The sequence below is a fragment of the Lepisosteus oculatus genome, chromosome 6 (genome assembly GCF_040954835.1).
Source record: "Lepisosteus oculatus isolate fLepOcu1 chromosome 6, fLepOcu1.hap2, whole genome shotgun sequence".
NCBI classification, from domain to species: domain Eukaryota; kingdom Metazoa; phylum Chordata; class Actinopteri; order Semionotiformes; family Lepisosteidae; genus Lepisosteus; species Lepisosteus oculatus.
Window position 1 is genome coordinate 24,220,107 of NC_090701.1, and position 26,222 is coordinate 24,246,328.

General features: G+C 39.3%; 1 protein-coding gene across 1 annotated transcript in view; it reads left to right on the top strand.

Moving 5' to 3' along the window:
• The window catches only part of vopp1b (VOPP1 WW domain binding protein b), a 99,936-nt gene that overhangs the window by 25,462 nt on the left and 48,252 nt on the right, over positions 1-26,222 (top strand). The window contains exon 2 of the mRNA XM_015354336.2: positions 3,730-3,788. Coding sequence (XP_015209822.1) covers positions 3,730-3,788 — 59 coding nt within the window. The remainder of the gene's footprint in view (positions 1-3,729; positions 3,789-26,222) is intronic.

Here is a 26,222-nt window from a genome sequence, read left to right on the forward strand (position 1 = left end):
TGTTTTGATATAGTTTTGTGAGATTCTTTTTTTAATAACAAATATGTTCAAATTATCCTAGTGATACTGAAAGCCATGGCAAAACAAAATCTATACACCTGCATAATGATTTTTGGGCTGTTGTGTATGTTATTGTGTCAGTATGGAAAAAAGTATGCTTTCACAAATCATATTCAATACCATATTCAGTATTTGCTGAAAATCACGTCAGGAATTGCGTGGATGAGTATTCATCTAGTGGCATTAGTTTTATCAAAACATAATCAGATATACTGTATGAGGATATTTTATTTACAATATGTGGCATAATTAGATACAAGTACATTCTAAAATGCTATTGATTTATTCTGAAGTTCTCTGAAGTTAATGTAATTTAACAATTGCAGTTCATGTAAAATTTGAGAAGCACCTGGCATTCCCTTAAGTTTTCTTGAGATCTCTCATAACTATATAAACTGTGCCTTTGACTATATAGCCTTACATTTTGTAGTTTTGGAGGGCGAGGTGAACTCATACTGAAAAGAGTCATTAGAAGAGATGGAGACATCCATAGCACTCTCAGGCAAATATGCTATGAGGTACAGAATGACTGGACAAAGGCAATGGCTGTCTAACATAAAATGCAAAGATATCAGAGAAATTGGAGACTGTTGACTGGTAGAGTTTAAAATAGCATGTCTTCTTTTAAGCAAGCAGTTTAAGATCATAAGAATGGTTACAAATTTGTTACAGTATTTAGTAGTTAATTATTCCAAATCATCCATCATTTCTTGAAGCCAAAGTATTGTTTTCAATCACATGGCTGGATAGCTTGTTCCTTACTCCCATAACCCTTAAGGTAAAGAAGTGCCTCTTATTCTTGCATTTAAATCCCCATCAGTGTAGTTTCCACTTGTGTCTAGTGTCCTCTGGTTCATGTTTCACTGTTCATTTTGAAGGTCTCTGACTTGACTTTGACAAGGCTTTTGAGAATTTTAAAGATTTGTATCAGGTACCCATGTAATCTTCTCCCTCCAGAACTAATGAGGGTCAGTTTTTTCAGCCTGTCAGTGTATGACTTTCCTTGAAATCTCAGAATGCACCAAGTTGCTAAAATTGTATGCAGTATTTTAAATGAGGCGTGATTAGTTTAATTTTTACATAACATCCCTTGATTTGAATTCTGTGCCTTTAACTATATAACCTAACATTTTGTTTGCCTTTTTGTTACTTCCCTGCATTGTCTGGCAGATGTACTGTAAATGATGGGTCAACATTAACACTCAAGTCTTTTCATAAGTATCCTCTTCTAGCTCAGCTTTTTCCATTTTGTCTTTATAGTTTAAACCAACATGCAAAACCCTGCACTTGTCAACATTAAATAGCTAGCAATTAAATCACCCTGCAGCTCACAACTGGTAACCCACTAAAGCTAAACAGGAGTGCACCTGGATACTTCCTGGATGGGAGATGTCCTAGAGAAGATAAGGTTGCTCCTGAAAGAGGTGTTTGTGGGACCAATAGAGAGCGCTCACCCTTCAGTCTGTGTGTATGCAATGCCCCAGTATATTGATGGGGACATTATAAAAAGCACCATCCTTCGGATGAGACATAAAACAGAGGTCTTGATTCTTGTTTCTCAAAAAGAGTAGGGTGTTCGCCAAATTTCCACTGGCCTTTACCAATCTTGGCCTCCTAATAGTCCCCATCTATGAACTGGTTTCATTACTAAGTTCTCCTCCCACTGATAGCTAATGTGTGGTGAGCATACTGGAACATAATCACATCATCCAAGAGATACTTGTGGTGCTCCTAATTACATCATCCTAACTTTAACATTTACACTTGTACACTTTGTTTCCTATTTATTAATCAGTCCTCAATCCAATTGCACAGATTTCCATGGATGTCTTCTGTCTATAATGTGAGGATTAATCTTACAGTATGTGTTTAACTTTTTCAAAAGCCTTCTGAAAATCTAAATGCACCACATAATATGCTTTGTGTGTGTCCCATACTATTTTTGATCAAATAAATAAAAATAAACAAGTTTCCCAAAGGAAGGAAGCTTACTAAACGAGTACAAAAATATAAACAGACACTTGAAGTAATTTTTCAAGTGACTGAAAGTCATACAAAGTAGCAACAATATTGGTGAGAATCTTTTGACCTTTTATAACACTTTGTGGTTGTTAATTTCTTGACTCTTTATTATTGAAATAAATTGCTTTTTTTACAAGAATCTAGGTGAAAATTGTGCATTTCATGTTCTTTCTGAAAACCCCCGCTTTAAACCTAGAGGAATGTTTCTTCTCTGTCTGCTGTGTGTTCAGAACATCAGTAAGGTTACAGATATGGTTCCATAGACCCTCTCTTGCTCCTTTCTTTGCTTGTATCTGGAAACAAGGGAAAATATGTATATGAAAGGGGAATGGCAGTAGATGACTACCTGAACACCACAGTTTGCACAATTCCATATCCGTTTACTTCTTATTTTAGTTGTCTCTCTCAGTTTTTCATCTTCCTTCTTTAATAAAGGAATGTGCACTTTAGATTATTAGTTTTTAGCTTTTCCTGTTTTCAAACCTCCCTCCCAAATCCTTTCTGAAACTCTTGAGATTGTCATTAGATTGTTTTAAAGCACACAAAAAAAGCATCTTCTTAGGTGTTCTCTTTGTAATTGATGTGTGTTCTCTTTGTAAGTGATTTTTATATATGATTTGTTTTTTGCAATATAACTGGCAATAAGTAAGTGCTCTATAAGAATACATACAGTATGTATTCTATTAATTTGAGAATGTTTAACATGGGATAGAACAGTCCCATCGTGCTAGTGATTCACATTGAAGTTATTTAAATCTCTTACTTGGGTATACCATCTTCTTCTCTATTTTTAGCTAAACTGTAAATAATACATGCAGGTGTAGAGCCTTTAAAACGGTAGAACACTTATTGTAAGACCAAAATAGCAGGAGGCATTGAAAAAATACATCTGGAATGTCATGTAGTGTAATTGCTTCTTTTTGGGTAAAACTACGGCTCTCCTGGGTCCTCAGTTCTTTTCAATTTTTAAAAAACATTTTTCTTGTAGTATCATGGCTAGTGCTGCAACATTCTTTGTGAATTTTGTGTGGAGGCATGCATGTACACTGCAGCTGCTATTGTGAACAAAGGAAGTTAATTTCCCCAAAGCATGTCATATCAAAAGGGTTTGCAGCTTGAATGCAGCTTATTGTGCGTAATAAGTAGCGAGGGAAACTGTACAGTTATTTGCTATAGAAAGTCAAACTGTAATATGATTATAAATAAATAAATGGAGCTTTTACTTATTTTAATGAGACTATAAGACTCATAGGGAAAATAATGGAAGAACCTGAAGTTTTTTATTTTTGCATTTTTAACATTTACATCATCATACCTTTGGAGTTGCAAAAATGTTGTCCTGTTGGTTTGTGGGACAAATAAACTGTAGATCAGTGGAACAAGCTGTTTTCCACCATTCCCTTGTCCCACTAGCTCTGTGAAACACTGGAGCTCTCTTGTTACAACATCAATATCTCACAGCAATTAAAGGGTCGTTCTGCAGACACTGGTCTACAGGAGATGTGGAAACCAAAGGTAAAAATTAATTGATAGATAGACTTCTACCTTCTGCAAGGTCCAAACTGCACACTTAGTCCTGTAAGCTAAATGTAATTTTGAGAGATACCAATTGCAGATTATGACTATATTATCTTTCTTTCTTTGCAGTGCATCGAAGCCAAGAAGTACTGTTGGTATTTTGAAGGAGGTTATCCTATATACTTTATGTAAGTACACATAAAATGCTTCTTCTTTTTTTGTACTTTTTGTATTGATATCTGTCATTCAGCAGTAGTGTGGAGTAGTGTTTAGGGCTCAGGACTCCTGACTGAACTGTTGCAGGTTCCTGGTGGGGTGATGCTGTTGCTCTATCTCTGAGCAGGGTACTGCAATCACAGTACTTAGCAAAATCCTCACTGTATACAGTAAATGTGTTCCTAGGTTATCACTTTGAATGAGAATTTGTCCTCAACATATCTGGTTAGATAAAGAATTAATTCCTAACTTCCCTTTAGTGTAGAAAGATATAATTTAAACTTGAAACATTTAAATTTCAAACTTGATCTATAATTTTTTATAGTATTTTTTTAAATACTTTGTGATTGAACCTCTTGAAACATTGTAACGTGTTTGTGTCTGGTTTGGTGCTTTAATGATTAGGCCTACTGTACATGCTATGTGCTGTTGTTCAGTTTTTTCAAACAGGTATCATGGATTCTAGCATTACAGGTAGAGAAACACTGATTAAGAGTAAACCATAGTAACCAGTCCCCTACTTCATTCTGCTAATGGAAGGTATCTGGTCTTGCACTTCACTATAGAAATTGGAGAAAGAACAGGTGACAAGTAATCTCCTATATGCCGCCATAGACATATCTAATAGTACCATATGAAGATGAACATAAAGAATGTTCTTTTCTTTGCCCCCTTTACAAACTTTCAACACTGACCCATTTATGACTAATATAAGCTGCATTCCAATGCTTGATAGTTTTGCACTTTACTGTAAGTTCCTCAGTCAAGCACATGTCACAGATGTGTGTACCTTGCAACAACACAGCATTAGGAAGGTAAAACTAATCTGCTTAAGGTCTTTCCAAGTCAAAACTGTTATGTCTCGGCTGTGAACTGCAGGTAGCTGCGCTGAAATGACAGGCTGAAATCCAGCTGCTAGGGTTCAGGGTAGAAGACAGGATTCAAGCTCTCAGAAGCAGGCAGGAAAAGACACCATTGTAATGGTGCTTTAGTTTGGAAATCAGGAAAGTTTAGCAATCCAGATTCCATATCCAGGACCTTGAGGTTTTTCTGGATTTCATCGCATTGACATGTGTTCTGTGAAGCTGCACTAGGCGGTTCACTACCTCAAGGACACTCAATATCAGTGCGCCTTTCCAGTGGCTTTTCAGGAATTAAATAGGGAATTCGATTGGCTCCCTGGTTGGAAAGGTGCTGGTTGAACAGACAGGAGGACTGACTTCATTCTCATGAGCTAGAGTGGTATGCAAGTGCTCTTGGGAATGCTGCAGTCTTTCGTGGCAACTGCAGACTGCCAGTCACTTCCAGCCTGGGTGTGACAAAAACATGCCATAGTAGTGGGTGAAAAAAGCAATTGTTTCAATGTAACTGTACAGTAGTAAAGCTGGAATCATTTAACACTAGTTTGCACCATCATAAAACATGACCCTTCAGCAAATTTTGTTGTTACCACTTCCATGTGGTCAGGAGTCTGTGGGAATGATGAGTACTATACTAGAAACAACTTGGAAAAATCCAAGACCCAACTTTTACGGACATCCTAAAACTTTCACAAATCAGGAATCTATCCTTTCAAAACTGCCCAAACCACAACCACCTAGTGTTGTATCTTGAGAGGGCAGTGGGAGGTAGACAAGCATCTAGGTTTATTTAAAAACTCTCGTCATCAATAAAGTTTTGTATTTTTTTAAAATAATGATTGTTCAAGGAAAGTACATTACAACACAATATCATTTTTCCTGTTAAATTCTTTTGCATGATTTCTTTAATTGCTCTTCATTGCCACGGCACAGCACAACATTTCACAATTGACACCTGAAGAAGGCTCCACAGCCAAAATGTTGTGTTTCTTTTCTTCACTTTTAAGCATGCAGTAAACCTTTACTTGTTCCTTTGCAGCCTGTACACGATGATGCAGCTGCCTATGTGAAGGGGATTCTAGGAAGGTTTCTCTACAAAAGCCTCATTAGCCATTTTCATGGGTTTTGCCCAGTGATTGGAGCAGAATTCATACCACCTCAGCCTTGTCTGTCCAGGGATAAAGAATGTCTTGTGAGGGAGAATTAGATCCAACTTCACATTACCTGTCACAATGAAGACAATTTAACAGTTAAACTTTCTGAGATAGACTAAGAGGAGGTAAATGAGGTATGTAAATTTTCCTACTACTGAGGAGAACATTAGATGCAGTTATGTTATGCATCAGTGGTTAGGTCAGGGACACAATTAAACAGAGCTCAGAGACAAATTGGCCTGAGTCACAAATCCTTGAAAACATGCAGCTTCAGAGCAACCTGCTACTGTATTTTCACATTGGAGCTCCCAGGTGTCTGCAACAGCACAGGTGCACAGCAAGTCACAGGGGTCACTGTTGTGAAGCAAGCCCAGGTGAGCTCCACTCCACTCAACCCTGACAGGGCTCTGTCCGTTGTATGTCATTGTTTGGGGAATTCTAGTGATGGCCAATAGGTCCAAACGTGTTCATAGGTTAAACTTCTCAGGAACCTGCTTGGACTAGTTGTGAAAATGACACAAAAACAAAGAATGTTCTAAAAGTGTAGTACAGGGGTGTTCAGATCTTGACTTGGAAGGCTCATGTCTGTTCTAGTTCTGCACTTACAATCTGAGTCAGCTGGTTACTGGTTTAGTTGGACCAATCACTTGCATGTAATTGAATAACTAAAAGTTATTACTCTCTTAAAGTAAATGAAATTTCTTCTGATGAAATGAGTACCTCTGATAAAATATAGGTATTTTGTCCATTTGTTTTCAGTATCTTAAAATGTCTATTTTGTACATGCATAACAAAGAAAATTAAATGTACAGTATTGCAACCTCAACATTCAGTCTCTAGAAAGAATCCCTTTGACACATGAGAAGCATTTCAGCCCTGGTAAAGGTGCATTTACACACAGACCACACTGAACAGAAAGCATAGCTCTGTGATTGAAGCTCTAACAAAAGTTTTTTAATATCTCTTAATATTCATATACTAATATGAAAAAACAGCATAAGTATAAAGCCTTATAGCTTTATTCCTGTTGTCTTTAACTGGTTTACTTCCTCACTGTTGACACCCAACACCTGCCAGTTCTTCCTACAATCTGTCCTTCAGCTTGACGCTTTTTCTTCTGGCCTCTCAGTAGCACAACACATGCATAGAGACCCCTCCCTGCTGACCTTTGCCCCTTGATAAACTGTCAAATAGGGGCTATTATATTAAGACTTTCTAAGCTTTACAGACATACTAACGAGTATAACATTCATATGAAGAGATTGCAGGGAAAACCACATATTGTGATCATACATTGGATGTTGAGCCATACTACAAATAATACAAATTTAACCTGGACTATGAAACATGTCACATTTCATATTATCATAATCCATCTTCTAACTACTTCATTCAATTCAGGGTTGCAGAGGAGCCAGAGCCTCCCAGGAATCAATGTGCGCAAGGCGGGGTACATCCCAGATGGAATGCCAGTCCATCACAGGAGACACACAGACATGCATACATTCACAGCAGGGCATCGATACCCAGAAGCCAGTTAATCTTCCAGTATGTCTTTGGACTGCTGGAGGGAACTGGAGCACCAAGGGGAAACCCACACGAATGCAGGGGAACATACTCCAAGCAGCTAACATCCAGTTTTGGAACTGAAGCCAGGGCCCCTGCGCTGCAAGGTAGCATGCGCCACCATGCCACCATGCCACCCATGTTTGGACTTTTCTCTATTGATTCATGGAAACTGAAAGAGGCTACATTTCACATTACAGAAGTTGGAAATGCTCTGAAAAATAGGGAACAGATGTACAGCATACAGAACTTTACTTGCCTTGAGCCAATAACTGCAATATGGAAAGTACTCTTATCAATATGGAAACTGCTTGTATTCATTTATTTGTATTTTTATGATTTGTAATACTACCCTTTTCACAGTTTGGTTATGCACTCTAAGAAACAGACCATTATAAAATGCATGGGAAATATACCCCTCTTTATTAATGACTTTGAATTGGCAAGGTTTGGTTTATAAATGACAGGGAGACCATGTTAACCCAGACATATTCTCGTTTCAGCAAGGTGAAGTTTCATGTTTAAATGAAATTAAAATTGTTGCAATCTTGGCCTCTTAGATTGATATGGTTATTTATCTCATCCTTCTAACGAATTAGAATTCATATAAACTAGAATATTTGCTATAAAATAATTAGATTTTATAATAAACTATATTTTGTTATATTGGTGGAGAAAATGTTCCGCTTCCCTTAAAAAACAGTTAGGAGTCCGTCTCAGAAGTTAAAAGAAGTTTTCATGTGCATAGAAGATGCTCGGTGTATTTTTCTCTCATGCTTCCCTGTGCTGATCAGATTGGCAGCATTCCAAGATCACGCTCATCTTCCTCTTCCCTATTTGCCAAAGAAGAAGACAACTTCTTTTACCACAATTGGTTACTTAGTTTCGTATTACGCATTCCTATCTATAACACAGTTAAGAATTACATAGTAGCCCTTGTGTCCAGCATTCTTCCATTCCAGTTCAAATCAGTTCTGTATGTCCACCTTATAAAAGACTTTAGCATCAGCAGAAAAACAGATTTGACAGAGACCCTCTCAACAATATATTATGCAATATTAAACAATACTTATGGAATATAGGGTATGGGTTAGTAGTGAGCAGATACACCGTTCGTCAAACTTTTGACAGGTGTCACGCCCCCATTCCAAAGACCATATTTGGGAGTCTGCCCAGCTACGCCATAGATGGACGGTGCACATGCGCGTTTGCTGCCGCAGGAGGAGTGATGTGCCTGAATATGTCGACGCTTCAGTTCAGGCGGTTCTATTACAGTCCTTAGGCGGCAGGGAGCTACGGCGGTGTGCAGGGATTGGTGCGGGGCACAGGGGCCCCGGGTGCAAACCCAAGCCGGCGCGAGGCGTGCGAGTGGCTGTCTGAGTAGTACACTCACAGGCTGCACAAACCAGCCCGGGTGAAATGGAAGAGAAATAGAACGCTGGTCCCAGATGTTGACTGGCAATGGCAGGCCGATTTAGTGGACATGTGCCAGTATTCAGAGTTTAACAGTGGGATTAGTTACATTTTCAACTGTATAGACACCTTGTCCAAGTACGCTTGGGCTCTGGGATTAAAATCCGGAGAAGCTGCGACTAGCGCCTTTCAAAACATACTCAGAGAGGGTTGTTTACCCAAAAAACTCCAGACAGGCGAGGGTAAAGAATGTCTCAACAGACCTTTCCAAACTTTTCTGAAATGTGAAAACATTTACACATAAAAGGTACTTTACACATAAAAACACATTTCGGTATATAATTATCCTGCAGGATCCCATTTACTCTTACAATCACATTTACCACAGAAAAATCAAGCTCTAACCTGCTTCGGTCAGCCTCGCTTATTCGCTAGCCATGTGGAAAACCTCTATGGTGAGCATTTCAAAATTACCCCGTCAAAGGTCCTGTTTAAAAAGGGGGATCACATGAGGGTGTCCAAAACACAAGCAAGGTTTGAAAAGGGTTATGAACAAACCTTCCCAGAAGAAATTTTCATTGTGAAAGAGCGGACCCCTGCTCCGATACCTTCGTACAAACTAGAGGATTATACCGGTGACGTTCTTAAAGGTTCCTTTTACACCGAAGAGCTACAGAAGTTCAAGCCGGACACTGACAGGGTCTATTGCATACAAAACATTTTGGCTGTGAAGGGCTTTGGAAAAAATAAACAGCTTTTGATAAAGTGGCAGAGATGGAACAATAAATTGAATAGTTGAGTAAAAGCCTCTAAGGTGAAAGATATATAGAGCGTGTTTTAAAAAATGAATCCCAATGGATTTTACGTGACACTGCCTAGTAATTCATCCTTAAAGGTGTTTCCATGGAATACATGTTCATGCTTTACAGAGCATTTAGCAAAACCCATCGACCTGGAGGGGAACTGGGAAGTGGGACTGGTGGAGATGCTTAACACGTTTAACAGGGAGGAACAATTTGTCCTTTTCAAAGAAGATACTGAAAAAGCATGGAGATGCACCTTACCCAGGGGTTACTATGCAAACATTGAACAGCTGATAGTGGAAGAGAGCCAATCTCAGTAACGTCAATTTGAAATACAACCCCATTAGCAGATCCGTAAAGATTGTGGGGGTACGCACCTGATCATGTTCATGCACAGTCGCCTGTTGAGCATCCTGGGGTTTAGACACAGTAAAGGGAGTGTAAAATCACCTAACCTCGCCTGACTTTGTAAGAGGTTTGAGATGTGATTTAAGAAATCCTCTGCATTTAGCAGCCCTAGGTGTCTTTAAGCAAATACAGCAGGTTACTGACCCTGGCCGAAGACAGGCACAGCTGTACAAAATCCTAAGATCCTACACTCTGCAAAATGTCATCTAGAACGACCTATACAGAACCGTGGACTGCATTTATACCATCATGGTTATGGTAGCATGGTTAATCTTGTACCAGAGTATCTTTACGTGTCTGGGAAAATTGAGTGACCCCTATGTGGGTTTAGGCACATTCCGTTACGGATTCGGCCAGTGAAACCGAAACCAAGTAGTGAACCCACTTGCGGGAGCCGATAGAGACAAGTCGTGATCCAAATACTGTAGCCAAAGGAGAGAGCCGAGAGTCCAGGGGAAGCCAGTGATCCAAACAGGAGAAAGCAACCGAAGCCGAGCCGTAATCCAAAAGACGTAGTAAAAGGGGAGAAACCAAAGTTGGAACCAGTACAGTACAAGGAGGTAGAAGGCATAGCGCAACTAAGTAGCTCGAAAGGAAAACCAATACTGAGTGAGGAGGTAGGGAAAGACTAATGCTTAAATACCAGATGAGACGGAGGTGTGGTGGTGAAAGCGTACACTGATAGGTGAACTAATGAACTAAGGCTACGCCTTCTTCTGCCTCTTTCCTTGCCGAGAGGCAGGGATCGTAACACATTTCTACCACGTTTCAATATCCAAGATTTTTCTGATTTGTGAGATTTCTGTTTGACGACCAAAGCCTGAATTTCTTGGGCCTCCTCATCGCGGACACCCAGATCTTTACTCTTTGAAGCATTTGGACCGTTTGTGGGAGAGTTGTGTTCTGTCACGTCCCTATGAACTATAGCCTTAGTTCTGCACTGATTTTGAATATCGAAAGTGAGAGTTAGCTGGTTAGCATCAGATCCTTCCGTGATATATATATATTATAAAACACAAAGCAGACCACATTTTAAGCACCGCCTCCATACAAAAAAAAAAGCCATACTTACAAATGATTCTGAAACTTACCATTATCCTTACTGAGTGCGGAATGCATCCTTTTGTTCCCAGCGCCTTTCACAGTGGTGTTTAAGTCAGCTGCTGGTAAAGTCCACACTGTAGAGCATACAGTTAATCACGTGACAGTCGGTAGGTACAGTAGGTAGGTCCCTTTTCAGGCCATAAAGGCCTAAGGGGAAAGGGACACCATTTTTCTTGACCATCCGACACTGGGGGTGATGTGGTGACTCTGTTAAAAAAGTGAAATTATACATACCCATGGGAGGTTGAAAATCGTCAATCCAGTTGAAGTCTTCTTCAACAATTTTGCACAACTCGTGACTAGCCATTTTTTCTCTGTAGCTAGAAAGCGTCCAGAGCTTGCTTATTTATGTCCATGTTGGCACTCAGAATTTGACTTTGTTTACGAAATATTCAGACCGATACGAAAACTGCATTTAGGTTGTAATGGGAATGTTCAAAATTCTTTATTTTCTAAATATGGAATTGTGTTGCCTAACACTTCATTCCATTAGCGATAAGCAATGATTTGATTAAATTATCATGATACGGTTTTATATTTTCTTTCATAGTAGGATTTCAACAGGATAATTTTTTTTTCAGTCAGAGAGGTGAGAGAGACGCACTGCAGGGAGGAAGGTTGTGTGTCTATAATGTGGCCTGTTATCAGCTGGTAGCCTTAGCAACCGTACAAGGGAAGCGTGCCAGAGAGGAGCTAGAGGCCCAATAGCTACTATGGTCTGAATCAGGACCCTGCATTCTGAGTGCTTCCTCCTCCACGGTTGAATCATGTCTGCTCCCAGCGATCCTCATTCACTTTGTGAAGAACAGACGAGCCAGACGCCTAAGAAAAAATTGAAATTTTGCCTTCTCTAGACCTTGAGGTGAGTAACAGTGTTTTGAATACATTTTGCTAACTAACGATTAACATGACAAATGAATAACGCCCTGTTGTCTTTTCCACTACCCAGCTTCTGGAGACTGACGCGCCGACCCCTGCTACCTCACCCTGCGATATGGAAGGAGACAGCTGTTCTTTGGACACCGAGGAATGCAGCAACAAGAGCAGTTCCCTTACAGTCTCCACTATAGCTCAGCCAACCAACCAACTGCAAATGGTAATTATGCCTTTTCTAACCATATGGAACAGCTAGTGTAACGTATGACTTTTTTTCAATTGAATGAAAAATAATGCAGATGTGCTTAAATTTAAAAAACAGATTGAGGTGTATTTAAAGAGCTTGAATGGCATCATTACAAATCTGCTCTTTTCAGATCAGAAAATGAAGTCCGGCTCTGTCGCTGGAATAGCAAAATACAACAGAATTTGCGGCAACACCATACCCCTGATTACTCTGATAATTAAGGCTAATTTCTTTACGCTGCTAGACAGAATCGCACAGCTCTGTTTACAGATACTATGGAAGCCTGTTTCCGCCAGGGAGTAAAAAAAACGAGCTATGGTATCTCGCAATCATGACTTTGTATCTCAGAATTCCAACTTTATATCTCACAATTGCGACTTTATATCTCACATTTGCGACCTCGAAATAGCCCACATTTCATTGTCTGTCCTTTTGTTATTTTAACGGATTCAGGTTCTAGGGCTTGTGCCCTTGCTGCTCCCACCCTATATCGTGCCTCACTGCATTGGCTCGAACTCAGGTCTTAAAGTCGTAATTCTGAGTTTTTAAGTTGGAATTCTGAGATATGAAGTCGCAATTCTGAGATACGAAGTCGCAATTGCGAGATACCATAGCACGTTTTTTTTACTCCCTGGCAGAAACAGGCTTCCATACAGATATTGAGCTGGAGATCAAAAGGGCATTATGAATGCTCTGAAGGACGCTGCAGAATTTTTGACAGGTGTCAGAATAGTGGTTACCTTAAAGGAATGGATTTTCCGCACCAACATTTAAAAGCGTGGTCATGGAGTTTTCAGAGCTCTTGTGTACTTTGTAACTGTTTTTGAATTGTATCACAGAGATTCATTTGTCACTGTGACATGATTAATTTCCCAGAAATAAATAAAATATCTAATTTTATTTCTGTTGTCTCGTGAGCGTTCTTTATCAGAATGTGTGCTTGTGAATGTGTGCGTGGCCGGCTCTCCCCATTTAAACCTGGTTTAAGAGTACAAAGCACTACATACAATTTTTAAGTTTGATATTCCTCTCTGACTTCTGAATGCCGGATTCAAACCCGTGAGGCATTCAGTCCTCTTAATTTTTGCCTCTAACACTAGCCCTCCCCAGGCTGGTTTGTGCACTGTGTAAGTGTACTGCTCAGGCAGGCACTAAGAGAAGAGCTTAAAACAGTAGTTTCATATCAAAGTAAGATACAGAACATGATAAAGTCAAATTAAATAAACAGTAAACAGTTATACATGACTGCACAGACCGTAGGGTGAGTGCTCCCTACTGGTCCCAAGAACACCTCTTCATATGATATTAACTGTGTGTCACATAGTCTGGATGAGGTGTGACGTTAGCAAAATTAGGCCAATTACAAATTGATGAAAATAAACCCTGTGGGAAAATTTTGAGGATAGATTTTTGGTGTTATTACTTTCTAACACATAGTAATAATTGTATTAAATATTATTATCATTAAAACATGTATAATTTAGCTATACATTAAATGTTACATTTAAATCAAAGATTTTGATTATATTGTTAGTAGTATGCTACAGACTACCATTGTCATATATAATTCTATGTTTTGTAATGAAATTAGAAACATAAGTATAAAGGACAGAGTGGCTTACATGGTAGATTTTAACTTTCCTCACTTAAAAGCCCATAGGAATGTTAGCAACAGAAACTGAAATGGTACACATGACTAATGACTACGTTCTTACTTCTGCTGAAGTAAGGAAATGATTGTCTTGATCTAGCGGAATCTAGACTGAGCAAGGGCAACCGAGGTGAGGGAACCATCAGTGGACTATGAACATATATATATATAGTGTACTTTACTGATCATTACAAGTACAATGCAAAAAAGGTGTACAATGTCAGGAAAGCAGAGAATGATAGAATGATAGAATGAGACAGAACTTATGATAAGTAGGATAAGAATAGGACAGTGTGGATATGTAAAGCGTTTAGAAATGGATGGGAACAGTTTAAAGAAATTCTGCCTGAAGCACAGAAGAGATTCATCTCAAGAGTAAGCAAACCAAAGGGTAGAAAGCAGTGGAACAAATGGTTTAATAAATAAAGAACATACAGGGAGAAAAATGTTTTAAAAAATAGTCAAAAAGATGATGATGTAGTTAAAGAATATAAGTACAATGAATTAGAAAAAAAGAATAGTAACAGAATCTTAGACATTAGAAAGGAGTATTACAATAGAGATTGAAATAAATTATAAATGATTTTTCACTATTACTACAGCAAAAGAACAGTCAAATTTCTCAGCGATTATGAAGAGAAACTTCTAGATAATTAAAGAAGAATGGCTAGGATATTAAATGAATATTTCACTTTCATCAAAGAAATAGACCCCTCTGAGAAAAGACAAAATTCAAGATTCATTATTTTACCTTAGAAATAACACAATTAGCACTTAAGATTGTCAAATCTCTAAGTCCTGATAATATTCAACCAATTTTACTTGACAAAACAAGAGATGCCATTCATAGTCCATTCACAAAATTCTTCCAACAGTCTCTGAAGATAAAGGTAATGCCCACTGATGGGAAAATTTCTAATGACTTCCTTGAAAAACGGTAACAGCAATGAACCAGGTAAATAAAGATTGGGAATGTTTAATGGTTTATGGGAGTGTATGGGCATAGGTAGATTTGGCTTAACCTGTATGGCTGAAGGCCAACTTCCTGGCCATAGGCCGAGGAAATTAGGACTAAAATTCAGAGTAAAGAGTTAACCAAGGGGTAGCTGTAGATGGGGGGACAGAATGCAGGAGGGATGCATAAAGCAAAGGTGAGGAACAAAAGCTTACTTATGATATTTATAGTTCTCAGGATGATTGCACTTTAGGGCAGCTGAGACAAAAGAGGAAATGTTTGTTGTCATCTCTTGTACATTTTATTTCAAATAGAGTACTTTTAGAGTACTTTTGTTCAATAAAATAGGAAATATATGTTGGCTCTGGAATGAGATCAAGACTAACCTGAAGCACATTTGCTCAAATGCCATACATTTACCGTACTGTAAATGTATAAATGTGTAAACTAACTACAATTTGACCTTTTTAGTCAGGAACAGAGAGAACTAGAAGGGGACTCGATTCAAGCATTTAAAATTCTAAAAGTCTTCAACAAGGATAACCTTTTGGACTTCTTCAGAATTAACAGTGAAATGCAAACCAGAGGACAACAGTGGAAACTACATGGAAGAGCATCTAAAACTGACACGCAGGGTTGTAGGCATCTGCAACACGAAGTTGAGCTACGTTATTGAAGCCTGTTGTGTTCGCTTCCTTCAAAAAAATGATCGATGAGATCTTTAGATCACTTAGCCAGCAGTAACCAAATAGCTCCATCTAACAGCTCTTGCATACGTTTGAATATGTATGCATTCGCATGGGTCCATATTTAAAACAATCACTCTATTTATTACCGTCAGTATAAGGAAGGGTTATGACCCTGACTGGAGACACTGTAAAGCAATTTCATAGCAAAATCTTAATAGTTTTAGCTACAGTACAATATAATCCCACAAGAGATAATGGCACTTACAGTAAATACAAGTTAAGTATGACTAGAAAATAGATAAGGTTGTTAGAATTGGAATTTATTTTTGAAGTTGCGCTTTTGCTTTCTAAGGCTTCCTAATGCCAACCTACAGTAATTTACATTCTGTGGTACAATCTGAATTTGGAGCAAATTAGTGCAAAATATTTCCTCTCCTTGTGCATGTAAGTACTGTATATTTATTGACACCAGAAACTACTGCCAATCTGATCTTCACTAGAGGAAAATGAATGTTATTTGTTCCTCCTATTTTTTCAAAATGATCTACAGCGCAAACTGTTAGATGGAGCTGTAATTAGTTTCAGACAGAATTAAGAGGGGGGTGATGCTGGGCCATTATTTCTAAGTGATGCACTTACTGTAGCATTGGACAGAGTCTGGTTTGATCTGACTCTGGTGTTTGACTCTTCTTGTTCGAGACTGAAAAGATGTATTGCTTTGCCATAGGAACACAAGAAAGGTTACAGATGAGAGGAGGCCCAGCTAAGGTTTCAGGCTGAAATACAGTATCATGATGTGATAGCTTGTTCCAGACCCACACATCTATTTTTGTAAAATGTTATCTTCTGTTTTCATTTTTAAATGCATTTCCATGTAGTTTCATCTGGTTTGATTTCATTGGGTAAATTATATCATTATTATTTTTAATTATTAGATTTTTTTAGTTTGTAAGTTGGTACTTTATGGTGCTTTATTCAAGGTTTTGTTATTTCGTGACAGGTCAGGCCTATAGTCCTGTTCTGTAGTGTATAAAGAATTAACTTGTAAACTGTCTGTGCCTATTTAGTTATGTGAAGCCACACTGTTCCTTTAAAGCTTCAGGATGCTGTATGTAAAAGAAATCAAGCGCTGATTGTGATGCTAGCATGGCTTCTAGGAAATGTGGCAACATGGGGGGGAACTGTGTGGTCTTTAAGTGCACATCTATCCAGGTCTTCAATGTCCCAACGCACAGCTGTGAGAATTTTGGCAGGTGGTATGATGGGTTCGGGGGAATCTTTGGTTTCAGAGGGATCATGAAGGTGGGAAAGGGCATCAGCCTTGATGTTCCTGGAGCCTGGGATATAGGTTATGAAAAAGCGGAATCTGGAAAAGAACAAAGCCAATCTTGCCTGGCGAGGGTTGAGGCATTTAGCTGATTGCAAGAAGGCCAAGTTTTTGTGATCAGTGAGGATAGTAAATGGATGTTTGGCACCATCCAGCCAGTGCCTCCACTCCGCCAGGAGTGGCCAAAAGCTCTCTGTTACCGACGTTGTAGTTCAAGTTCATCTCCACCGGGGATAGTTTTCTTGAAAAGAAGGCACATGGATGGAGGTTACCTTTCGCTCCATGGCAGTGGGACAAGATGGCACCGACTCAAAGGGCTGAAGCATCGACTTTGAGCACAAAGGGAAGAGTAGGATCTGGATAATGGAGGACAGGTGCTGTGGAGGTGTTGCTTGAGATGGTGTTGTCTTGTCTGCTTCAGGGGTCCATTTGTCTTGTCTCCAGTGATGGGTGCCACAATAGAGCTAAAATTGCTGATGAAACGGCGGTAAAAATTAGCAAAGCCGCTGTACTTGTTTCAGGTTCTTGGGGGTGGGCAGTCCTAGACAGTGGTAACCTAAGCAGGGTCCATCTCAACCCCAAGTGATGAGATTATATAACCCAAAAAGTGGATCCTGGAAGCATGAAAGGTGGATTTCTCCAATTTGGCAAATCATTTATTATGGATAAGTTGAGTCAGGACTTCGCAGACATGAAGAATATGGCCTTGTAAGTTATGGGGGAACAATTTAAATATCGTCCAGGTAGACTAGCACATATTTTTGAATGATGTCCCTAAATATATAGTTCATGAAATTCTGAATACGGCAGGAGCATTAACCAAACCAAAATACATCACCTGGTATTCGTATTGGCCAAAGATGGTGATGAAGGCTGTCCTCCACTTGTCCCTCTCACAAATGCGGGTCAGGTTGTAGGCACCCCGAAGGTCGAGTTTGGTAAAAGTGGTGGCACCCTTAAGTGATGCTAGTGCCAAGGAGATGAGGGGAAGGGGATAGTGGTTCTTAATCGTGATTTCATTGAGACCCCTGTAATCAATGCAGGGTCTCAGGGATCCATCTGTTTTTTCAACAAAAAAAAATCCAGCGCAGGCAGGAAGAACAAATAAAATTGGGCTTAAAGGATTCCTGGATGTAATTTGCCAAGGCATCAGATTATTTTAGGGACAGAGAGTAGATTTTCCCTTTCAGGGGCAGGGTTCCTGGAAGGAAATCAATGGCACAATCGTAGGGGCAATGTGGTGGTAAAGAAATTGCTTTTTGCTTGCTGAATGCCAGGTGAAGGTCAGAGTATCAGGGATCTTAATGGCTTCTTCTGTCACATGGGTGAGTTGCACCGATGTGGGGAGTAACAATTAAGGAGCAAGGGATCTGATGAATCTAATAAATGTTCACTGCAGTTTAAGTTATGTGTAAGTCACTTTTGGCAGCATAGCAGAGATGTCTTTACTTGGCTTTCTCTTCTTTAAATTTTTTCTTTCTTTTAAAATGCAACTGTGAAGTGCTGCCCTAGAGCAAGTTAGTCAAATGCTGAAATGATTTCACTGTTTCATGCGCAAATCCAAAAAACCTGTCATTTCCCAGAACCTCCTCACCTGCGTCAAGAGATAAAACAAATGAAGTCCTGTCAACCGAAACCAAATGGATTAGGGACTCGTGGAGAAGGCTACATGTTCATTAACTTTCCAAATTAGTTTTCAGTGAGTACTGGAGGCAAGGAGAAAAAACAAAATATTATCAGAAAATTAAAAAACATTAATTCAAACTTCAAGGATGCACACATTTACAGATAATTTCCCAACCAACTTTTTGATTCCACGTTTTCATCCTCAGTGTTTCTGTACAGTTTCTGATCTGAATTGTTGCCAAAGTGAATAATTATTCATAGTTGAGCAGAACACATGATTACTTAATTCTTGAATTACTGTGATTTTATCACAGGAGCTGTCCTGTGATTGGGTAACCAATAGCACATGCACTTCACCTGATGGCGGTGCACGTTTTTAGTGAGGTAGAACAGTGGTTCTCAAACTGTAGTACATGTATGCCAGATGACCCCGGAAATCCGTTGAGTGCACTGAAAAATTGGGAATTAAAATTGAATAATTAAAATGTATGTAAATTTTTTATCTGTAATTTACTTAATCTGTTTCAGAAAGCTTGAGACGGGTTTTCATATTTTCTATTTTAATAAAATTAGGTTATGTGTCAAATACGCAGCCTACGTACTGTACTTAGCTACGTCGATATAGCGCACCCTAATACTCGAGTGTTCATACCCCTCTCAAGCTTTGAGAGACAAGTGATCGAAAATGAATACCTCGCAAAAATCAAGTATTATGTGATGGATGAAAGGAATAGATGCCAAGAGTACTGACGCCAGCTCCGATAGATCACACACACCCATTGAGAACGAGGAGGATTATACATCGACCACTAGGGTTACCATATTTCAACATTAAAAAAAGAGGACAACCTGAGAAACTTTCCTATTGCCATATCTGCGAAGGGGGTCGGGATTTAGAGGGTTTTCAAAATATCCCATGTTTTATGTTCATTGGTTAAGTAACTGTGATGATGTTTAACTGTGTGAAATGCAAGTCCCCTCAGCTGCAATAACATTATCCTCTGTTTTGCTGCCAGATTTTACAAAATAATCTGTTAATTTGGTTGAGGAACTCTCTCCTCGAATTGCCTTTTTGTGTTTGTCAACATGAGCTTGCAAGTCAAGTACACCTTTATTTGACACAAAAGTACCAGACTTACACACCAAACATTCAGCTTCCCAGTCTTCTCTGCCACTTCAAAAACACAGAAATTATTTTTTTAGTTGTGCTGTGAATTTGCACTTTTGCTTTGGCATTGTGTTTGAGGTTACGAAAACAAGAAACAAAATAGGGAGCCTTTCAATGGAATGCTTCTGCACTGCACAGACAGAGTAAAGACACTAATATTGACGCCCGATTTTGCTCTCTCCTGACATAATCATACAGGACGAAAACTGAACAACAAAGTACTGTAGGTCACGAAGCGAACTTGAGAAGTTAAGATATTCTCTCTTTCTAACTATCTTTATAACTTTTGTCAATTATTCTTCATGGTGAAAATATTTGGATCGAAATACCAGACATTTCTGGATATTTGAAAACTCCCCCCGGATGGAGATCCAGTATAAGGATCAAAATAGAGGACATGGCCGGGATGTATGGTAAACCTATAAGCTACTGATGCTACCTCTTCTGCTGAACATGATACATACAGAACTATTAGTGTTAGCAAGTGTCAGGAAATAGCTACAAGGCAGTACGATCCAAAATAACTAAGTACTCAGTGCTGTTTATATTCTATGTGTGTGCGCGCTCATGTTGGTCATGGAGATTTTCTGTAGTTCTTATGAGAAGATGACTTGCAGGTGGTACTTGGATGCTTTGGTTTGATCAGGGGTGGTACTTAGTCCAAAAAGTATGAGAACCACTGAGGTAGAATATTCAAGAACAAAAACAAAGATCTGATAATCCCACCACTAATATATAATGACTGATGTCAAACTAAATTCCTCCTACACTGGTGAGAAAAACGTTGTGAACTCTTTGGAATTATCTGTATTCCTGCAGTAATTGCTCCTAAAATGTGATCTTATCTTTATCTCTGTCATAATAATAGATAAATTCTAATTAAACAAATAACACAAACAATTGTACTTTTTCTTGTCTATATTGAACACATTGTTTAAACATTCTCTGTGTATGGTGGAAAATGTAACTGTAGCTGCTGATCAGTCCTGCACATCGATCTGGGGGTATTTTGGCCCATTTCTCTTTACAGAACTGTTTCAATTCATTTATGTTTTGGGGTTGTTTTGCATGATTGGCATGCTTCAGGTCGTGCTGCAGTATTTCAGTTGGGTTAAGGTCAAGGTTCTGACAAGGCCATTCCAAAATTGCAACATTTCCCCTGTTTAAGCTGCTCTGTTGTAGATTTACTCCTGTGTTTAGGACCATTGTCATGCTGCATGAACTAACTTTTTTAAGCTTCGGATCATGGACAGATAACCTGACATTCTCCTGTAGAATTTGCTGGTAACATTTGGAATTCTCAATGATTGCAATACTTCTGGGCCCTGAGGCAGCAAAGCAGCCCCCAACCATGATGCTCTTTCCACCATGCTTCACGGTTGGGATGAATTTTTTGTGTTAGTACAGTTTCTTGTTTTTTCCTCCAAACATAACATTGTGTATTTATGCAAAAAAGTCCCACTTTTGTCTCATTTGTCCAGAAAACGTTGTTATACTAACATTGTGGAACAGCTAGGTGGTCTTTGGCACACCTGAGACTAGCTGCAATGGGTTTTTTGGAGAGCAGTGGTTTCCTCCATGGTCTCGTCCCATGCCATCACTCTTGTTCAGTGTTTTTCTTTTTGTGGACTCAAGAACACAGACTTTAGCCAGTGCAAGAGATGCCTGCAGATTCTTAGCTCATAGCCTAGGGTTCTTTGCCGCCTTATCAAACTTTGTATAGTCTCTTAGGGACAGTAGCAATGGTACTGAATTTCTTTCATTTGCATTTATAAGTACTGTATTTAGAAATACTTTTATAACCATTTCCAGGCTTTATAATCCTTTCAGCTCTTCTTCTGAGGTCCTTCAAAACCTATTTAGATTGGGAAGTGCACTTAGAAAACTCTGTGTTGTGAAGAGGAGACTCTGTTCATAACCAAACTTTGTGGGGGTTTTTAGGGCAGGGCATCTCAAACTCATACCTTAATGTCATCTCATTGATTGGAACTTACTTTTTTGCAACATAGACAGTGACTGTTTAAATAATGTTTTCAATATAGATAAGAAAATGTACAATTGTGTGTTATTTGTTTAAGTGGATTGTGTTTATCTATTGTTATGACTTAGATGAAGATCATATCACACTTTAGTAGCAATTAATGAAGGAATACAGATGATTCCAAAAGGTTCACAAACTTTTTCTCAATGTTTTCTGTTTAAACGCCTTAGATGGTTAGTATTTCAAACAGTATGTTTGGTGGCTACAAATAAATTCTAAGAAAAAAACAACAAAAAACGTTTCTCCTCAAAAAGAACGAAACTTAAAGGAACATTCTGGAGGTACAAAATAAAGAAAAACCTCCAGTGTTATATTTCACAATTTCATATGTCTTTCAATAATGTGGATGTAACCAATTAATTACTACATAAAATGAATTGTGGATTTAATATTATGTCTTATATTGTGTCTTTGTAGTTTAGTAAATGAGTATGTCTCAGCAGGTAGCATGGTGAGCATTGTTGCCTTGCAGCTCTAGGGCTCTGGGTTCACTTACAGACCTGGGGTAGTGTCTACAATCACTTTGTATGTTAATAATAATAATAATAATTGCTTGCACTTATATAGCGCTTTTCTGGACACTCCACTCAAAGCACTTTACAGGTAATGGGGTCTCTCCTTTACCTCCCCAATGTGCAGCATCCACCTGGATGATGTGACGGCAGCCATAGTGCGCCAGAACACTCACCACACATCAGCTATCAGTGGGGAGGAGAGCAGAGTAATGAAGCCAATTCATAGATGGGGATTATTAGGAGGCCATGAATGGTAAGGGCCAATGGGAAATTTGGCCAGGACGCTGGGGACCCTACTCTTTTAGAGAAACGCCCTGGGATTTTTAATGACCACAGAGAGTCAGGACCTCGGTTTTACGTCTCCTCCGAAGGACGGCACCTGTTTACAGTATAGTGTCCCCATCACTATACTGAGGCATTAGGACCCACGTGGACCACAGGGTGAGTGCCCCCTGCTGGCCTCACTAACACCTCTTCTAGCAGCAACCTTAGTTTTTCCAAGGAGGTCTCCCATCCAGGTACTGACCAGGCTCCCACCTGCTTAGTTTCAGTGGGTTGCCAGTTGTGAGTTGCAGGGTGATATGGCTGCTGGCTGCACATGTTCTCCCTGTGCTCATGTGGGGTTTTTCCAGCTGCTCTGGGTTCCTTCCACAGTCCAATAACATACTGGTGTAGATTAAGCCGACTCAGGGACGCCAAATAATGTAGGGAAAACCGGTTCAGGGACGCCAAATATGTAATCATAGTGGCTCTCTGAAGGCACCAGTTCTGTAGGGTTTGGGCATTTACTGAGACAATTATTAATTGTAGCAGTAAATCACAAAGTTGATTCTTTTGATGGCTTTAGAATCCAACCATGCGACATAACTCAATCAACGCTCACACACAGGTACTAATACACGAGTATACATTTATTAATACATAGAATATGCATATAAAACTAACAGATCTTATCGAGAGGGTTATCAGAATACAAAAGGTATATATTCAATCAGTTACAAAGTGTTACACATATCAAGAGGACATACGTTCAGTATATCATTCATTTAGACCGTTTCGTAAAGTGAACTTGGTTACAACTTCTATATTAGATACTCAAACAAGTACATAACTCTTAGGAATTAAATTGATATCAACTGGTTTGGATAACAATTGAATTCTCGAGCTGTAATGCATTGAAGTTGAATACTCATCCAATTTCTGGGGATTCAGATCTCCTGCGGGCACAAAGGAACAGTTGCAGGCCGTTGCTGTCCAATCCGCGCTCTCTGGCTCGGTGCCAGGCTGTGCTGTGCGGCTTGCGACGGTGCGCTGCTGATGCTCATTGTTGGCTTTAACTAGCAAAGTTTGTGCACAGGAGAAAAGATGACTGTGGGTCCCAGCAAGTCAGGAAGAGGACCGGTTCGTTCCTGATGAAGAGCTAGTTCTGAATAGTGATTCAGCTGTCCACAGTTCCGACCTGTTCACGAGGCCTGCTGCTGGTTACTCTCTGGCAACCTCAACTCTAGACTCTTAGAACAAAGGAAAGTTCTGGCACTCGGACACACTGGCCGTTCCGTGGTTGTCCGGGCTGAGTCTCAGGATGGTCAGGAGGCGCGCTGCGAGAATGTCCTGCCCTTGGGAGCCTTCTGCTCCTGGGCCGTCCTGCCCTGGAATTCTCCTTTGAATTCCCTTTAGAATTGTTGAATCTGAATCTGAATCTGAAACTCAATCTCTCAGGCTCTCTGTGTTGCCTGTTTTTACCTGGAGGAACTTCAGCTCATTGATTGGCTGAAAGTTCCATGGGCATCAGAGTCCCACGTGGGTTACTCGGCCCTACCAGTCCCTGATTGGTTGATCAAGGTGAGATATGAGTCACTTAGTCCTGACACTTAGTAATGCAGTCCAGATGTCCAACTCGCACTCCCTAGACAGATAGGCGCCAATGGATAACCATTGATCATGATAGCCAGCCTTAACTAAGTGCATCCCCCTTTGGGAGCTGTCCTTATCAAAAGAAAACATCTTGCATGAATGGTTTCTCTGTGGCTGCACCACAGAGATGAACAGAGAAATGGGGCCTCATTTGGGAAGCTCAGAAACACTTAATTCTGCATTATTATTAAGCCTCGCCGCTACACTGGTAAGTCAGTTGGCTTTTGGGAAAATTGATCCTGGTGTGAGTATGTGTGTGTCTCTATCTGCCCTGTGATAAACTGCCATACCATCCAGGGTGTACCCCATATTGTGTCCAACGTGTGCTCTTGCTTCAAATTTGGTCCAAGAGAGCCCCACTCCAGTTCCTCAAATAGAAAAACAGTTCATTGTCTTCGTGTAAGCAAATATTGTATGTTTTAAATTGAGTCATTTCTGGGAGCAGAATCTGAGTACCCTTCAGCCCTCAAGCCCCAGTTTTCTCTTAAAGATATTACTTGAGTAATTCATTAGTAACTTATAGGTATTACCAATTTTTAAAAACAGGTAAAACAGGATAAAGCCAACTGGATTGGTATTGTATATAGTAAAAGACAGTTGTGTTATTTGTGAACAGAAAAAAATAACATACAAAAATGGCCTAAGCTCTGAAATATCTGCAGGGAAAGATACCAGCTTATTTACCAGGCCATAAGCTGTTAGTACATGGTTGCAAATACAAAAGTATATTCTAATATTAAGCATGTAGATGATCAACACAGTGTCAAATGTTTTTAGGATTTGCATTGCTAATCGTGATGCAAATTGACTGGCAGAAGTCAATGAATGATTATGAGCACAGGAACACCTACAATCAACACGTAATACAGAAGAGCTAGGAAAGAACAGCATCTCCTGGAAATGAAAAAAAAGAGGCAGATTTCTGGTTAACAATCATATTTCAAGTATTATTCAAGAAAGATAAATATTGTAACACAGCAGTTTCAGCGGTAATGAATAAAAAGAATTTCAGCTCTTTTGTCTAAAAAGACAAATTTCCAAAAAGACAAAAAGACATAAATTTCCCTACGGGATTAATAAAGTATTATCTATCTATCTAAATATACAAGCGCAGACTATCAGACTGCCTCCAGCACAACAGCAGCAGCAGGAAAAGAACCCAACCTCGTCTACTGCACACTTGGGACTTTCGGGGTACAGGTACATGAATATAGGATGGAAAGTGGGTACAGGAATAAAGGGGAACAAACCAGGAATAACTGTTAACACCCTGATTGACAGTTCTGACAGCCATGTTCATCACACCGGATGGTCAGCTGCACTGGCCAATGACCCCAGCCCTGGCTACTACTCCCATCCTGCCCTTCGCCACAAACATTAGCCGGGCACTCTTCAGCTGCAACACCAGACGAGGGCGCCACAATATTAATTGGGACATTGTTGATTTAATATATGTACTGTAATTCAGTCGAAGGAATAAAAAATAAAAAAAATAATATTTTTTTCCAGTACAAGTGTGTTCTAAGCTTCATATAGAAAGAATGTCAGACATTTTTGATCTTATAGCTACTGACTGCAAAAGCAGAGCAAACTGAAAGAACCATCTGGTATTTTACTGTAGCCTGTCTACACTCCATTTCTTAGAGATATGCCACAGGTGCAGAAAATCAAAATCACACACTTCATGCTGTCATAGAATTTTTGATGAAGAGAAAGTACACAATGTCCTTTGATTTCCCAAATCTCCTTCAGTGTTCTCTAGCCTCAAGAGTCAGATGTTTTTATCAGGTTTTCTCTGAATTTCTTTGAATCACAATTTTAATCATAAGACATAGCCACTCACTTTTGCTCCAGTTATAGTCTCCATGCATGGAACACAGTATATTAATTTGTAGCAGAACTAAACTTGGTAGTAACATTGGAAGATAATGACAGCATTCACTTCTATGCAGAGATTTCTATAGGGAAATTGCTCCTTTATCTCTAAGGAACAGATATTTCAGAAAGTACTCACAAAATATATGTAATTTGTTTTGTGTACATATTCTTCTGTTACTGAATTTGACATTTGTGTTGGTTACAAAAAGAG